The sequence below is a fragment of the Sphaerodactylus townsendi genome, linkage group LG02 (genome assembly GCF_021028975.2).
Source record: "Sphaerodactylus townsendi isolate TG3544 linkage group LG02, MPM_Stown_v2.3, whole genome shotgun sequence".
Classification (NCBI taxonomy): domain Eukaryota; kingdom Metazoa; phylum Chordata; class Lepidosauria; order Squamata; family Sphaerodactylidae; genus Sphaerodactylus; species Sphaerodactylus townsendi.
In genome coordinates, this window is record NC_059426.1 from 22,942,011 (window position 1) to 22,960,382 (window position 18,372).

An 18,372-nucleotide genomic window follows, 5' to 3' on the forward strand; every position below is an offset into this window, starting at 1 on the left:
TGCAACTGAGTCATGGTGTATTCAAGGCAGGAGATGAGGAGAGGTGGTTTGCCAATGCCTTGCTCTGCACACCAATCCCACTCAGTCTTTCTCGGTGGCCAAGTTTGAGGAATTAGATATGGGTAAAGAAGCACCAGCTCAGAAACATCTCAGAATAGCAGGGGTGTACCACTAAGGGGGACACATGGGGTCAAATGTCCCTGGGCTGTGGCCATTTAGTCATGTTGGGAGCAGAAAATTGACCCCCACACCCTTCCAGGAAAACTCCCCCGGGGAATTTTATTTCCACTGTGTGTCATGGACCATTGCTGTGTTCAGATCGGTGAGTTGGGGCATGTTCTATCATGTGATGGTGACTGTGAGATGACCTGGTGCAAAAAAAAATGTTGTTTGGCCGTGGTGGGGAAGGGCGGCTGCCCATACAGGGGGAATGGGGGATGAAAAACTCAGATTTTGCATTGGCCTACATTTTCCCTACATATGTCTCTGCAGAATAGATTTTGACCTCAGAATAGATTTTGATCAGTAGTGATGCAAAAGGGAGAAGGTGGAGGAACTGGAACAGCCAGCCCACGCTCATCGGTGACAGAATATGAGGAACTGTTTTTTATAGAAACAGACAGGTTTCAATGACTGCAGTCGCTCTTGCGAACAGTCAGGTCAAACATTCCGTTTTTTCAGACTGGAGGTGCAGGAATGTCAGTAACCCTTTCCTCAGAGCAGAATGTGATAAATTAGGGACAAAAGAACCTGGAATTCTCCCTCCCCCAAGACCATGTGTTATAGCATCTACACAGTACTCTACATAACCTGGTCCTTTCTTTTTATTTCTTAACCATCTTGTATATTGTCTAAATTTTGCATGGGTCATAGTCTTCTGAAAGCAGATCATTGCCAGTTGACCTGAATGTAAACACCTGAGTGTAGAGACTTACTGAATAAGCTGCTTGAAAACCAGACTAACAGTTGCACCAAAACCTTTCCGCCCCAACACACACCAAGATTGTAGAACCCCTTCTACCCAAGCATGTTTGAAAAAGATCAAGGGCTGAACACGGAATGTTCCGAAATGCAAAAGAATGTGCTTCTCTCCTTTACACTGTGTTCTGCCCATCCCACAAGAAGCTCAGGGCTGTTTATCTGTTTCTCCTCCCACGCCCCCGTATCACCTTTAAAGTCTCAGGAGACAGGTGAAACTAAGAGAGAAAATGATTGGTGTGTCCAAGGTTAGTCAAATGATGATGAAGATGAACAGGAAGAGTTTGGATTTATACCCCACCTTTCTCTCCTGTAAGGAGACTCAAGGTGGCTTACAAGCTCCTTTCCCTTCCTCTCCCCATAACAGACACCTTGTGAGGTAGGTGGGGCTAAAAGAGTTCCGAAGGACTGTGACTAGCCCAAGGTCATCCAGCAGGAATGTTGGAGTGCAGAAACACATCTGGTCCACCAGATAAGCCTCTGCCACTCAGGTGGAGGAGTGGGGATTCAAGCCCAGTTCTCCAGATTAGAAGCCACTTGCTGAGCAGGAGTATGAATCTGATTGTCCCTATCATTGCAGACTCTGCATCAACTGGCAGAGTCTGCCCCCCACCCATATAAGCAAGAAGTCAAGATTCTCGGGAACATGACTTCTGGATTATAAAGTAGTCACAAACCACACAGTAAAACAAGGTGCGGTGGGTGGGAGTGGGCGGGGAGGCTTTCTCCGTGATTGTGCACAGAGGTTGAGTCTTTCTTCCACATGTGGTGGACTTGCAAAAAATCAAGAAGTATTGGATGGACGTGCACAGGAAAATGCAAAAAATACTTGAACACATCTTTTCATTCACAGTGACTGCTCTGTTGGAGGATGGCTTAGCAAAAAGGAGCTGGGGAATCCGTCATAAAACTTTTTATTTATTTTATGCCACCACTCTAGGAACCTGCCCAAGGCAGCTTACATCAGAAAGCATTAAGCATTATTCACTAAAATTTAGAACTAATAAACCCAGTCATAGCACAAAAACATAGACCACAATGCAACTTAAAGTAGCAATTTTCAGACTAAAAGAACGTTATTAGTATTTTTAATGGCACATACACAACTTGTTCCTAATCCTGGGGGCTTTCCGCCACTTGTACAAGGTCATACTTAATAGATGTTGAGAGTTATGTTTATTTATTTACTCCATTTATATCCCACCTTTCTCCCAAATGGGGACCCCAGAGTAGCTGACATCGTTTTCCTCTCTTTCATTTTACCAACACAACAAACCTGTGAGGTAGGTTAGGCTGAGAGTGTGTGACCGGTCCAAGGTCACCCAGCAAGCTTCCACAGCAGAGTGCAAATTCGAACCTGGGTCTCCCAGACATGAATCCAACACTATGTAGTACAAAGAAAGCTTCCTACATCATAGTTCGTTAGCACCTTCTGCATTTTCAGGACATACCAATGTTAATTTTCAATATACCCAGCCAGAGGCATGTTTTAAAATGAGAGCTGGGATCATTGCAAGAGTTGAAAGAATACCACTAGTGTGATTTTGCCCAAGTTCAGGCCATACTTAATGAAACAAACAAAAAAAGTTAAATTCCTGCTGGGATGTACTTCATTAAGCAGTTTAGCAAGTCTTTGGAGTTTACAACACATCAAAAGTGAAGTTCTCATTCTGCCTCTTCACAAAAAAGAAAAAAAAATGAAGCACATTTGTGTTTGCATTACAAAACAAGTGCAGAGGCTGCCTTCTCCAGAGAAACCTGTTTGGCGACATGTAAAATGCATCACCTAAGCAATTATGCTGTGTCATCTGCCTAGATTTTTTTTTTTTTTGGCAACCATGTGTTTCAAAGGAGGGCGAATTAGAGGGAAATGATTATTTTAAGTTCCCGCCCCCGCTTAAAAAAATAAAAACTGAAAACATCACTCATAAACAAAGTGTAGTATGAAAATCAAGAAGCGTGTGTTACTGTACGGCATCAGTAGCTGTAAAACTCGGTGGATTTTACATAAATGTCCGAAGAATGTTTTTATGGCTTTAAAAGAAAAAAAGAGGAAAGGCCATACCAATCGGCGTAGGCTTTAGATAGTGTACAGTTCGCAGCATGCCTACTAAAAACATCACTCAGACTGCAATAAAAGTTAGAGAGCAAACCACGGTCTCCTCTGCAGCGGCACGACACCATAAACACGTCTGAAATTCATAACATTGTGTGCTGAAGAGCATAACTCTGGCATGGGAAGCGAAATGGCCCGAGAGGCACAGGGGCCCTGGTTTGAAAGAAGAGAACGCTTCTGAACCCAGTCTTGGACTTCGGAAACAGGCCGCAGTAAACAGGTTGACAAGAATGCGATCGTTCACCTCGGCACCGGAATAGGGCTCTCATGTGGCCCAGAACGAAGGGTAAAAATAGAAAGACTCAGACAGCAAATGAGGGTAAGACAAGCTCATTGCTTAATTACTAATAAGAATGAGGCCACCAGCTGAACTGAGCGCACTCACAAGCACAGAGACCTGGATGCCTCTATTCACCTGCGTTCCAAACTTTTGATCCCTGGGGCAAAGTTTCGTCTCAGAGACACCTGCTCAAAAAGATATATGTGGGCATTTTCTCAGCCAGCTGCTGTGGCAATGGGCAAGCTCCTCCCCCCCCCCCCCCCGCCACCTATGTCACTCATGTTTAGATGAGTCTTCATAAATTAGGAGGATCAGCCTGGCTTACTTGATCTCACTTTTCCCCATTTCAGCTATTCAAGAACCCAACGAGGCAAGTAAGGCTGATGCCAACATTTCTAAGCTGTTCAGTGAGCTTTGGGGATGAGTATAAGTCTGAACCTGTGTCTCCTATTCCAACTACAGCACTTCACACAGAAGACCACAGTGACTGCCTTTTCTACTTATAGCTGTTCTTGATGCTGCCTGAACCAAGATGAAGGACATTAAAGACGTTTGTTTCTCAGAAGAAAAAAAATACATGTTTTGCTTGTGCTTACCAGCCTTGTATAGCTTGGAAGAAATATTTTGGACCCACGGTTTTGTTTCGTGGGCAAGAACAAAACGTGTGTAAAAGACGACAAAGGTACCCTTTACCGCAACATCTAACAACGTATGGTGATTCTGAGGTTTCTGAGATTAATTCTGAGGTTTCTGATGTCTACCAATTGCTTTCAAAATGGATCTTAGATTTCTGTTAAAATGCACAACCCAGATTTCTCTCAGCAAGGAAAGCAGGAAAGAATAAGCCTCGGAGCGCTCCAGACTATAGCAGAACAGCCACGTGCAAGAAACAAGCCCCCAAAGTGCTGGAAGTGCTCAGCTTACTCCCTGAGTGTCTGCTCAAGGACAGCCCTTTTAATCTCTGGAACATCTTCACAGGGAGATATTGCAGGGTATATGGGATACAAAACGAGGCCTGCTCTCATCCTTCAGCATGATGCCTGGTTCTTTCTGTGTTTTTTCCCCCTCACGAGAAGTCCCAACAACTACGGCTAGTTGCACTCAGCCTGGAGAACAAGCCAGGCTGTGTAATCTTCCAGTTGCTGAGAAACTGATGCACATATGATAAACATAGACTTTTACTGAAGGTATTTTCCACATAAGGACAGTTGTGATTTCCCCGTTGCTGCTGTGGCTGCTAATGCAGCGTAGCAGCAACAGGTTTTCCACCTGACAGGTTTTAGGATTTCCCTGCTTTCACGGATGCACGGCAGTGGTCGCCCGCTTGAGCTTTTTTTTTTTTTAAATAAGCAACTCTGAACATTGTTCTAACAATATGTGTGACAGGTGCTCTGAATTTTCAGCTGTCATTTTTTTTTAAAAAAAGAACAAGTTTCTAGCCTCTTTTGATGCAGAGATATGCCTTTCCCTTTATGTCTCTGCACTGAAAGGGGCTAGAAATGTGCTTTGAAAAAAAATAAATCTGGGGATTTAGAGAGGCTGTCACACATATTGTTGTATTTCGTATCGGTTTTAAAGTTTTAATTATTATATTATTGCAAATGTACATGTTGTAACCCGCCCTGAGCCTTCCGGCGATAGAGAGGGATAGAAATCAATCAATCAAATCAATCAATCAATCAATCAATCAAATAAATAAATAAATATTCAGTTCTGATTTTTTTCAAAGCTCCCTGTGGTAAGAAGGAGAACATGATCACTACCGTATGGGGAAATTATTGCCATGTGAGAAAAATCTGACTTCTTTTGCCTATACAATAGTTTCCCAAATTTCAGAGCAAAGTAGGCTTGTGAAAGACTGGGGGGGGGGGGACCCAGGGAAACACCAGGTGGCGTATGAATACGCAACAGTGATGTGGGGAAGCAATTTAAAAAACTCACTTCCAATAGTGAGGGAAATAACTGGCCACTGTGTGAGGCAGGATATTGGATTAGATCAGGGGTAGGGAACCTGCGGCTCTCCAGATGTTCAGGAACTGCAATTCCCATCAGCCTCTGTCAGCATGGCCAATTGGCCATGCTGGTAGGGGCTGATGGGAATTGTAGTTCCTGAACATCTGGAGAGCCGCAGGTTCCCTACCCCTGGATTAGATGGACCTCTGGCCAGATCTAGTGGAGATCTTCTTATATTCTTTGCATTGAACCCAGGGCAAATCAGCCATGTGAAAACAGCCTATGTCACACACCTACTTTTTAGAGCCTTGTTGCCAAATCAGTTCCAGAATATTCTCAACTGAAAAGGCCCAACACATTGCATTTCTGTGCAGTCAGTGTTCTGAGGGAACACTCAAATCCTGCATGCAGCATACAATTTAGGCTTGAAGAATATGCAATTTTAAGATTTAAAACGGTCATGTGAAATGACAGGCTTTGGTAATAAAAACACATAACCTTTCAATTTCTCTACCCAGTCTTTGAAGTACCGAGAAGTCAAACCATTAACTGAGGTTAACCCGCCTTGATTTCCTCCCTGTCATTTAAGATGCCACTTTGCCAGAAAAACACCATGATTTGAAAACTAACTGGGAAGCAGAACAAGACATTTTGGGTGGGCTGAGCTTCGAGTACCAAAATCAACATATCAAATGCACACTCCTGAGAAATAAAAGGGTTGCGCAGAGCTGCCTGCAAGGAGAAAGAAGTTCACTCACCTTTTTTTGTTTTCGCTAGGGCCAGCTGGCCTGTACTAGGGGTATGTGGAATCTCTCCCTCGGTGCTTTGAATCTACAACACAAGAAGAAAAAGCCAAGCATTTTAGAGTTACGATTAACAGGCACTGCGTTCACATGAAACAAAACACCCGGCAGAACTGGTTATTTTGCTGATCAGCAGTTTTAATGCAATCAAGTTTGGCAAGCTGAAGAAACCGCTCGGGGTTCCTCACCATTCGAACATCTCCTTTTGGACTTCCTGGACTGGCAAATAAGTACTTTGGCAGAAGCACACAGGACTCTAATGTTAAAAGATCATGACATCATGTCAGTAGTTCATGCTGACCAATTATTATTATTTTTTTTAGGGAGATGGTCACAAGGATTGCTTTGTTCATATTTACTCCAGGGAGCTCTTTAAAAAAATACAAAGCAGAAAGAATATACTGTTGCATTACACAGAATTCTTCCTCAGGCTCTGGATTATATTACAGATCTTCAGAAAGTAACGTAAAACCCTTTCAGATGTTACAGTTGACATATACCAGAAGCTCAGCAACTGAGGTCAAATCCTCTTGATATGTGTGGCCACTGGTCGTCTAAAAGAAGAAATGTGTAGACTCTCAGCTTCAGTACATGCTATGCCAAACTGTGCAAAAAAAATTTGAGGTTTTGTAAAGCATGAGCAGAAGTTGCTCATGGATGTGAAATCCACCAGCTGCCCCATTCAGATGGCATGGAGGCCGGGCTGGGAGGAAGCTCGCGCTCCCAATAAGCATGGTTGGCAAATATGTGTGATTGTAACATCTGAAAATGACCCTATGCCCCCCTCCACACAGCACATGTATAATGGGTTGCAGTCAGAATAAAGTAACCTGTTTTCCTGTTTTTTGTATTCACAAGCATCCATGCAGGCAGCAATTCGAGCCCACGGAAACAATCTGTCGAACCATCACACGGAGATCTCTTTTTTATTTACTTCTGACCGATGCATAGCTAAGCAGGCATGCACAAGTGAGCCTCCACAGCCATGCTGATGTCTCACAAAACAACCATCTGCCCCTGTGTATCTACGCAGATGTAAGCTGCAAATATTTTTTAAAAAGTAAACGGAGGCGAAAAAAGCACCTCCTGCCTGGTTGCAACCTGCCATTTTTAAAAAGACTCGCTGAAAGTTCAATTCTCAAAAAACAAACAAACACGGATTGGGGGAAATAACACAGGGCAGACTAATTTTAGGGGTGGGATCTGTGCAGAGGTGGGATCCAGCAGGTTCTCACAGGTTCCCAAGAGTAGGTTACTAATTATTTGTGTGTGCCGAGAGGGGGTTACTAATTAGTGATTTTGCCACGTGACTTTTGCCTTAGTTACGCGCCCCCTCTGCTCCTCAGCAGTAGCGCGCAGAACTTGAAGCAGTCTAGCAGGAGGTGCACCGGCGTGGATGGCAGCCTGCGCCTGCGTGCATTCGTTTCATACCCAAGGACCGGTACAGCAGCTGCATCCTTGCCACAGCCCCGCCCAGGAATGCCCCGCCCCCAAAGTGCCCCGCCCAGCCCCATTGGCGCTACGCCACTGATTGAATCCCACCACCATGGGAACCTGTTACAAAAATTTTTGGATCCCACCACTGGATCTGTGCGAAGCCCCCCCCCCCCCCCCACACGTTTTTTTTTACAGTCTACACCCATGTTTACTGGCCTGAGCAGAAAAGGCCTCAGGAAGCAACAATTCCATCCTTTGCTCTTCCCACTCCCCTTTCTATTCAACCTCTATGCTTAAACAAATAAGAGACTGTGAAATACAAAAGCTAGATCTTATTTTGTCACTTTTTAGCTGGTCCTAACGAAGATACTGAGAGGGAAGGCAACATGGAATATCCCAGTTTTGTCAGATGTTGGAACATATAAACTATATAGCCCTCACAGTACTACAGACTTCAATGTAACATTGAAATCAATTTGTTATGGCAAAATCAAATCAATTTTCACTAAATACCAATGTTATTATGATTTAGTAATTTGTCGTATTTTCACATATAAGAAAGATTGCTGAATAAAAAAAATCCCTAGTTCGCCTCAATTTTACTGGGATAATATAAATACAAAATTGTGTCAAATTACCTAATACAAACAAAAGGGCAGACTTGACTCTAAGGCAAATTTCAAATGACACAAGGTTGATTTATGTAATTTTTTAAATAGATAAGCAGGACTGATGATGGAATGAAATGAGAACGTATTGGAATCTTGTGTCTTTCTTACGCTGGAATATATGTTTAGCCTCAGCATTCTTAATCTACTTGTCCTCATAAACCAGGGGTCTGCAACCTGCGGCTCTCCAGATCTTCAAGGACTACAATTCCCACCAGCCAATTGGCCATGCTGGCAGGGGCTGATGGGAATTGTAGTCCATGAACATCTGGAGAGCCACAGGTTGCAGACCCCTGCCATAAACCATTACTACCTCTACACAGTGTTTGCTGGGATTTACAAGAATTGTGATATTTCGTATAAAGACACATTATGTGACTTTCAACCAACGTGAATAACAGTGATGACTCTTTGTGAGGCAACTCCTCCACTAAGACAGTTCAGAAATAGTGCTTTAGCTATTACTACACAACCTATTCTTAAAGGAAGCCTTATACAGGAATTTATGATACAAGAAACCTGGATTTATTTACATATATGAACCTTGTGTCATTAGAAATTTACCTTACATTCAAGTCTGTTTGTAACAGGCAATTGGCGATTATGCACAAGGTGTTTGCTATGTGGTGGAGGCAAATGTCTGCAGTGGCAAGATTTCTTATGCAGACATATTTCTTCTAATCCTGTTTTCACTTTCCATTCTGTCTGCGGCAAGCAAAACCACTTCTAGCATGATTTGAATTTTGCTTCGTTCCCTAAACATGGCAGATTTGCCAGTGAGCACAACTTTGTCCTGACCTCTTCCCTCTGACCGTGGCCAGCCTTCCCACTTCCTTGTGCTGTTTTGCAGGCCTTCTTTCTTGCCTCCCCTTCCATATTGCCAGCTCCTTCCTACTTCTCCAAATGCCTCTACTGATGTATTGATATTATAACAGAGAATTGGCATCTGGCGCACCCTCCCTCCCCACACACTTCATCGGAGGTGCACACCTACCCCTGCTGGCAGTTACTTCCCTCCCCTCTTTCCCTTCCCACAGCAGCAGGGCAAGGCTCCTTAGTCCGGTAGCCTAGGCTCCAGTTGTCAACTCAGTGGAGAGCCCACTGGACACCACCCAGTGGTGGGATTCGAATAATTTAACAACCGGTTCCGGGGATGGGATTCAAATAATTTAACAACTGGTTATTTACAGTAACCATTTTAACAACCGGTTCAGCCGAAGTGGGGCGAACCTGCTGAATCCCACCACTGATACCACCACCACCCCTGTGCTCCCTGGCAGCCTGCTCCACATTCTGGCACCAACTGTCAACCCCTTCCAGGCAGGTCAGCTTCTTCAACCCTGCAGGATGAACTGCGCTATGCAGAGTGACAAAGTGGAAAAGGGGATGCTGGCCAGACCACACACCTCCAATCAGGGCTTCTGCAAATTGCAAAAATAAAAGGAAGGGAGCAAAATTCAACCCCACATGCAAGCGGACAAGTCTTTATTTTAAAACCATTCAGTGTGTGTGTGCACGCACGTGTGTGTGGTGATGGGAAGGGAAGGGAGGGGGAGAGATTATCAGCTCCAGTATTGGGTCTTCCCAGTGTGATGAGCTCTGTGCCTTTAAGGCTGTTGATGGGAGGAGTTAAGAGAACCAGGAGAAGGAGAGGCCAACAGAGAAACTATGATGCAGGCTGTGGTCTGCCTTCTCACCTGTAAACAGAAAATCTTGAGGACAATCCACTAAAAGCCCACTGCTCAGAGAACAGTCCTGAGGTAAGCATCCCATGCATAATCAGCCATTGACAAAACCTTGTATTTTGTGTTTATCTTATCTTAGTGAAACTGACCTGAATTGGCAAAAGACTAAATCATAACATTAGACCTTGGAAACTATGCAGGCTTGGAATTGGGTGGAAGACCACCAACAAAGACTCTGTAGGAGAAGGCAAATCATCTTTGCTTCTCACTTGCCTTGAAAACCCCTTGCTAATGTGGCCTTCAGCCAATTGCAACTTGACAGCATACACATTTGTAAAAACAAAAACGCAAATTTTGTAGAATAGAGGGTAAGGGTGCATTCACAAATGCAGGTTCATCATCACTCAACGACTTCAAACAGCACCGAGAGGTTTCCATTCATATTAGCTAGCATTATCATTAAAACCAGGCATTCCAACAAGTCATCACTGCGGGATAAATCCTGTATATGTAACTATACAATTTCCCTTTGGAGACCCTGCCATGTACTCCAATACAGGTTGTCCTGCTTATACAGGCTACAGATATAATACAGTGTAGCAGCTCCTTTGTTTAAGCAGTTGGGGAAAAAAGGACCACTCTAAATTAATTGTTAGGTAAGCAGTTCTTGTGTGATTTTATTTTTCAAACCATGGAGCTAAACAGGAAAGCTTTGAGGGCTATTGCACATTTACGCACACAATTAAAAAAGCCATTTGACAGATGCCAGTTTAGGCTACTGAAGGAAAATCAGCGTCTATGCAGAAATCAAATTAAAATGTAACAGTTACTAGAAGAGAAACCATCTCATTAACGAAAATTATTGTTATGGGCTTTATGATCATAAACGCACCACAGAGCTTTGTGGTGTTTGCTCCATCATTAAAGTAGCTTTGCCCCCAGGGTACTCTTCGGGTTGCAAGTCTGCTTTCATTTACCTCTCAGGAGTTACCTCCAGCTTTTAGATGTTGTGATCACTCACATGCAAAATACAGCAACTACTTCTTGTCATATTAGCTAAGAAGAAAATCTCAGTTATGTCATTACCAGCCCAATCCAGGATACGGGGAAGGGGGGCAAACTGTGTCCTGGAAGCAGTGTGGGCCTGCGCCAACACATTTGTCTACCCCACCAGCATAAGTAAGCACCTATGCTGGCAGAAAATGCAAATAGGGCAGCAGGTAGGTACAGCACAGCTCCACACCACCTGATTCAGAAGAGGCTGCCTCCCCCAGAGTATTGCCAGCATACTGGAGGACGCCAACATGACTAGGAGGCAGGCTGTGGTGTTCCAGGGGGTAGAGCTAACTTCAGTTGGCTTTGGCCCAGGAATGCCCAGGAATGCCCCACAGTTCATTTGCCCTATGGCTGCTTTTCGAGCGACCAGGGTTTTTCATATCTTGCATGCCTTCCCGTGCCGCCTCAAAGTCTTTTGGAGAAGGCGAAGAGGAACAGCAGAGGTCCCATCCCTGGCAGCGGCACCCTCTGGATTGGGCTGTAAAGAAATCTGCTTAAATTTTTAAAAAGTGAATACGGAGAAAATCACTGTACTATTCTATTTCAGCCAAAACAATAGTGACTTTTGTGGCTCCTTAAAGACAAACATGAGTCTTTCTATTATTTTTAGAGCTATTTTTGGGTGTTCAAATAGAGCTATTTTGAAGCGTTCAAACTCACTTCACGTTTGCTGGAGACAGCAGTATCTGTCTGAATAAAAAGTTAAATATTATAAAGCACAGGACACGGCCTCCTTGGTTATATTGGCTTTTTAGGGGACGGCCTGCACCCTTTTGTTATTCACATTAGAAACCGAAAAACACTATTTTTAGTTTGTGAAGCGTTCTGAAAGTGAATCACACAAGAAGCTATAAAAATAGCTACTTCTTAATTACAGAGGAGGAAGATGTATCCCAATTCTAAACATGCAAGGAAGGCAAACACAGCACTTAGAGAAATAAGAAATGAAAAACATTTGACTTTGTTTTTGAAGAGGGAGATAATCTCCTAAATTTCCCAGTATTGTTTTGCTAGTCTTTACAAGAAGGAATTTATATTCAGTGACTGGTCATCCGACAGAGTATTTCGGAATTTTCTAGAAGTAGAGGCACAGCATCTGAAATTTAAAATCACTGTCAATAGTTTACTCAACATTTATTTTATATGTACGGGTGCCAGTCAATATGATTTTTTTTTCAAAATTTCCAACAGGCATCTGACGAAGGGAGCGTTGACAATCAAAAGCTCATACTCTAAAAATCTTGTGATCTCTAAGGTGCCACTGGACTTAAATCTAGCTGTTCATAATTTGATGGATGATTTATATCCTTAAAAACTCCCATGAAATGTGGGTGAAAATTCATTGTTTTGCCATAGCAACCAAGCCATGCATTGGTGTGTGTGTCCCCAGTGTGGTACCCACAGATGCAATGGCACCTGCTGACACCTTTTTTGGCACCCACCAATCAGCCTGCTCTTCCTCTACAGAGCCTGGGGAAGTATACATAGTCCTTTCCTCTCTTGTATCCATTCACAAGACTTTCACCACTACATTAGCTTTGTAGAGCTCAGAGTGCCCCATCAGAGACATGGCCGAGTAGAGATAAGGTCTTCCCTAGAATTGCCAAGCCTACACTGATTGCTGTCATTGGCCACAACCACTCAAAAAGTTAAAAACGCCAGCATATTCAGCGCTGGTAGATCACTTCCAGATACAACTCGGAAATGACAATGGGTAGCGCTAAAAATTGCCAGAAATGCTATGGCTTTACAAGAGTTTCCAATGATTCCTAGAGCTACCCACCAATATCACATGCCCCCATGCTCCCGCCTAGTAGTTCCCAGGGTTGGCTGGCAACCCTATAATCCATACTGCTCTGACTTCTAACCACTTTATTTATTTATTTATTTATAATTGGTTTTATACACCGCCCCTCCCCCGAAGGGCTCTGGGCGGTGAACAACACAATAAAACAATAGTTACAATAAAACCCTATTAAAACAGCAATTAATAATGTTACATTGGCATCCAATCATACAAACATAAACTTAATAGACCCACCCTGGAAAATAAAACAGAGGAGCGGAGAACCCAGAGTGTAAAGGAAAAGGAGGGGGAAAGGGGAGGGGGGGCCATCAGCGGCTGGTCCCTCCAAACGCCCGGTGGAACAATTCGGTCTTACAGGCCCTGCAGAACTCTCCAAGATCCTGCAGGGCCCGGATAGCTGGTGGTAAAGTGTCCAACCAGGCAGGGGCCACGGCTGTAAAGGCCCTGGCCCGGGTAGAGGCCAGCCACATCATCGAGGGGCTAGGGACCACCAGTAAATTGGCCTCTAACGAACGTAGAGGCCGTGTAGGGACATATGGGGTAAGACTATCACACTGGCACTCAGTTTCTACTGGGAGAATATGACCTATCTCCCAGCAAAGAATGTAACAAAAGTGGGGTTTCCAATTACTATCAAAAGATTGCACTTTCTTTCACTGTTGGCCTGACTGAAAGCAATCTACATGTTAAGATTAACCAGTGAGGAAAAGGTTGAAAAAGAACGACTGTGCCGGGCTTTTGGGAGAAAAAATCTTTATAGTATGCACAATTTCCCAAGCATTCTTTCTCTGTTCTAATAGAGTGACCTCAATAGCCATTTCTATCACAGCACAATAACCCGATTGTCTAACGGCTGTTGAAAAATGCAGGTTTAAAATGGTAAAAGACAAAATGCACTTGAAATGGGGTCAAGAAATGGATTAATGGAACATGAAAAATCACCTTTAAAACCCTCAGCGCTACTGACTTTCCTTCTGGCTTCAATACAAAGCATGAAGTATGTAAGAGTTGCAACTATTTAAGCCTATTAGATTAAGCAGCTCACCACCTAACTACAGGGAATCTTTTGTTAAGCACTCGGCCTTCTCATTTCACCCCCACTCAGCTTCTCTAGATGTTTCCTCAATCTTAAGATGTCCTTTGTTGATAAAATTGCCGTCGTTTCTCTTCTTTCTCAAAACAAGCTCCGACAGCATTGTGGTTTATTAATATAGGAACAGCCAGTATCAAAAGACTTCCTCTCAGGAAAAGGCATATTTTCAAAAAATAAAGCTGAAAGCCCTTTGTCCCTCCTAGTGTGCCTTCAAAATGGATAAAATACTACTGAAACAAAAAGTGCTTGAGCTTTGCCCAGGGGAACAATGTAGAGATATTTTTGCATTCATTTTTTTTTGTAATACCAATTGTATTCGGGGCTGAAGGGAGGCAAAATATCCTCCATGCGCATACTAGCTAACATGCCGAACAATATGGTCCTACGTAAGAGAAGGGATGACAGATCCCTCAGGGGGTTGGGCCTCAAATGTTATGTTACAAATAGGAAATAGTTCAAAACAAGCCTTACCAGAGAGAGGGGGGGAAACACACTGCATGAAATCAACGAAGTTGGCTCTGGCCCGCAAAAATTCACCATAAATAGAAATCAATAAATGTGCTGTTTTAAAAGGGACAATGGACCCTTTGGGGCATTACACAGCAACATGGCTACTCCTTAGGTTGCCACGTGTCTGCTGGATCAAGAGATCTCTTGCACAAGGCGGGTCTTACCCACTGGTACTACGCTAGCCAGCAGAAAACTAAACTGCCATTAACGATGGCATGACATCACTTATGGGAAAACCCAGATGTGGCATCATGCCTCTCTAGGAATTGCCAGAAACTGTAACGGTTTACCATAGAGTTTCCAGCAATTCCTGGAAAGTTGTGACACCACTTCTGGATTTATCCTGCAAGTGACGCCATGTCGTTGCTGATGGCTGTCCTCCATGTCACCAATCTTCCCAATCTCTAGCTGGCTGCAAAGCCTGGGAATCGTACCACTCCTCCAGAAGAATATTTGGCAAGCCTGACAACCCTTCTATTCCTCTGGAAGAATATCACAGACTATCTCTGAAATCAGTATCACCTTGGACACAGCAGCTTCACCATTTTCCTTTCCTTTCAAGCTCCTTTGATCTTAAGATCTTGAGCAGCAAATAGGGAACTTTTATTTCTTGGAGGTAATATGGTGGAGAAATACTTGGCCACTGCCAGATAGATTCTTGGATCTCTATCCACCAACAAGTAGGGGATCTATATTATCTTTTATTATGATAGAAGGTAACTTAGTTAAAATAGGGGCAATCCATTGATCATGATAAGAATTTTAATGAGGGCATTCCAAAACCACAAAATATTAGGAAGTGAGGTGATGAGTACATCTAATAGTAACTCTTCCAACATTTCAGGAAGAGTTTAACAGGATGACATTTAAAATGAAGATATTGTTGAAAAATAATTTCTTGCACACACAACTTATCTTCAGTCATGTTGTGAAGATCCTTGTGCTGCGGTGGTAGCTGCTGCCAAAACAATGTTTTTGGAATGTTCACAGCTAATCAGATCTCCAATGGTCAGTCAGGAGCCATGTTGGGGAAAAGTCCTACCTGGCCAAATTCTCAAAAATATTTGGCAGGCACCTGGAACGTTGGTGGACACAAGGACTATGTTGGGAATTCCTGATATACACATTAAAACACATCTTAACTGCATGTCAAAGTTACACTTCCCTAATCTAAGGTTCTCAACACTGCCTAGGTAAATGCGAGGAGATTTGTGGGGGCAGAGGTAGATCACTTCTGGGTGACACTCTAGAAATTTCCTCTGATCCTCATGGCAAAGGCAATAGCAATTAGGGAAACATCTACAGTGATGCTTTGGAGGCCATGCTTTTTTCTCCTCAGTTTGTTAAGGATGGGAGATTGAGGCTGGGAGAAGGTAATTCCCCATCAAACCCAGGAAAGTGGTTAACTTATTCTGATAATTTCTGTAAGCAGGGGGATATATTGTGTTCTTATGTAACTTGGGAGGCAAATCACAAATTGCCCTCAGCACCTAACACCTGTTAAACAGCAAACAGCTACACATTGCTCACTATATGGCTTGTGAACCATTGCATTAAAAAAACTGTCAATAGATCTAATGCATCAAATGTGTTATGCTATGTAATAGGAATATTTTGTTATGAATAAAGAAATGAAATCTACTATAGGACAGAAGACATTCTTCCAGCTTTCCCTTAGTCTCTTCCACTGTCCCACTAAGCATTGGTCAGAAGCCAAGTGCCATTAAATCACTATTACTGAATAGAGCATTGTCAACATACATGGTATTTTACAGCTTACACACAAGATAGCATTCTGCCCCAAACAGATTCCAATCTAAAATCTGATGGGGGGGATTAATTTTATTTACTTAAAATATTTACATCCTGCCTTTCTATAGTGCAGCCTCCAAAACAGAAACAATCACAGCTGAAACATATACAGTAATTACTTGGCCCTTTTATATATGTACATCTAATTAACAATGCTACTCCTGCAACATATATCATCACCAGCAACTACCGATCGATGATACTGATCTTTATTTAATGTAACAGTGAACAAGATAGGAAAAGGGATAGTCAAGCAAATGAACCAGGGGCAAATGGGAGCAAACACAGCTATGCCATGAGACCAGAGATGCCAACGAGGGCTCCAAACGCACACTGAGGTTATTTTCAAGATGACTCCCTGCTCAAATCTTGTCATGAAATTAGTTTTCCTCAAATGATAAAAAACAACTGTATGTCAGTTTTTAAAATAATATTTTGATTACTTTTTAATAACTACAATATAAAGGATGTGAACACACAGTAGTGAACCAGTCACTCTAAACTATGTGGACAACAGGGCGATGCACACAACATATATACTTGATTTTCCACTGATAACCTGTTGTTAAAGTTATTCCTAATTTAATAGTTTTCTATTAATATCAAGACCAGCAAACTTTAAAACTATCCTGTCTAAAATTCAATTTCCAGACAGAATACTATATTATAACCTTATTTCCCCAACTTAGTTCTCAAAATTGAAGACAATTATATAAAATTCCACAGTTCCTCCTTACACTTTTATCATACAAATTATATAATTAAAACGGTTATTTGACATTTTTCTTGCTACCGTTAATATCAGACATTCTAATCTATTTTACTAACTTTTATCTTCAGTTCAACTGTTCCAACAGCTCGATATCATTAAGTAAAGTTCTTATTGGTTTTCTTGTAAAATTATTTGGCACTTGCTGTAGAGGTGATTTTCTGCTGCTGTTCTTTGTAGTTTTAAAGGAGTCCTTCCCATATAAGCCATGTAAATCTTATCTGCTTCTTCCTTAGTGCATCCACTAGAAAAGTATAATCTTTTCTCTTCTGCAGGACCCTTGTTGGTATTTCTTTCATAACGATGACATCTTTATTGTACATCTTGAACGCTGATTTTCGATGAGCCTCTATAATTTGATCTGCAGAATCTTTTGCATAGAAGAAAACAATGTCTCTACATATTCCATGTGTTTTGATTTTTTGAGCTGACTGTAAAATTTCTCAATTTCTGAAGCCATTTCTTTGTCCTTCATCTTCATAAATTTTGCCAAAGCTGAGGAGATTTTTTAAAGATTCATTTTTGAAGGATCTTGATCCTCTGCTAATCACCTCAGTCTTAATGCCTTCTCTCTGATCTGATCTTCAAGTTGAAGAATAGCTTAATTACGTGTTTTAAGTTCCATTTGTACAGCATAACTCCTTTTTTCAGATCTTTAATTTTCTCCTTTATTCCTTTCATGTCCTCTTCTAACTGAACAATTTTCTTAAAATCAGTCTTTAATTCATTAAACTCCCTCAATAGTTCAGACATAGTTGCTGGAATATTTTTTCAATGCTATTTTTTTTAGAGTCCATTTCAGACTGTAGATTCTGTATGCTTGCAGACATTGTTTTCACATTGTTAGAAATTTCCACTATTTCCAAGGATGCAGATCCTTTCCTCATAGCAGCCACTGTGTTTCAAACAGCTTACACTATGTAACAGTACCCAACCCAGCAGTTGTCTGTCCCAGGACCCTTTGTCACCCTCCTCTCTTGTTTGGTGATGCTTTTCTAATAGCGTTTCTTTTCTGGTCTTAATCTGGCATTCCATCAGCTGGAGAAACAATCAACTCAGTCTTGTTTCATAGCTGCAAAACAGCTATCACTCTCTAATGCCCTCGATTCCAAGAATCTCCTTTAGTCAAGTTTCATTTTTGTTCTTTACAAACTTCTATGTTTCACCGTGCTTCTGAACATTTTAGATCTCATTTTTGCTGAACTTATCCACAACAGGTTTTGTGCTTCTCTTTTCCTCCTTTACTCCAAGCCAAGCTTTGGCTTGGATGTAATCTTCCCTAAGGAGGGTGAAGACTCCAGCAGGGAAATGGTGGCAACTCCGACTTCTCTATCTCAGCAAATCACTACAGTAAGTATTTCTGCATGATCCCTACCAGACTGAGACTGTCTCAGGAGTCAGTCCG

At 42.3% G+C, this 18,372-nt stretch overlaps 1 protein-coding gene across 6 annotated transcripts in view; it reads right to left on the bottom strand.

The window, feature by feature from the left end:
- Positions 1 to 18,372, bottom strand: part of ITPRID2 (ITPR interacting domain containing 2) — an 87,877-nt gene that overhangs the window by 28,034 nt on the left and 41,471 nt on the right. For all 6 annotated transcript variants that reach the window (XM_048485971.1, XM_048485970.1, XM_048485973.1 and 3 more), the window contains exon 9: positions 6,086 to 6,158. In XM_048485971.1, coding sequence (XP_048341928.1) covers positions 6,086 to 6,158 — 73 coding nt within the window. The remainder of the gene's footprint in view (positions 1 to 6,085; positions 6,159 to 18,372) is intronic.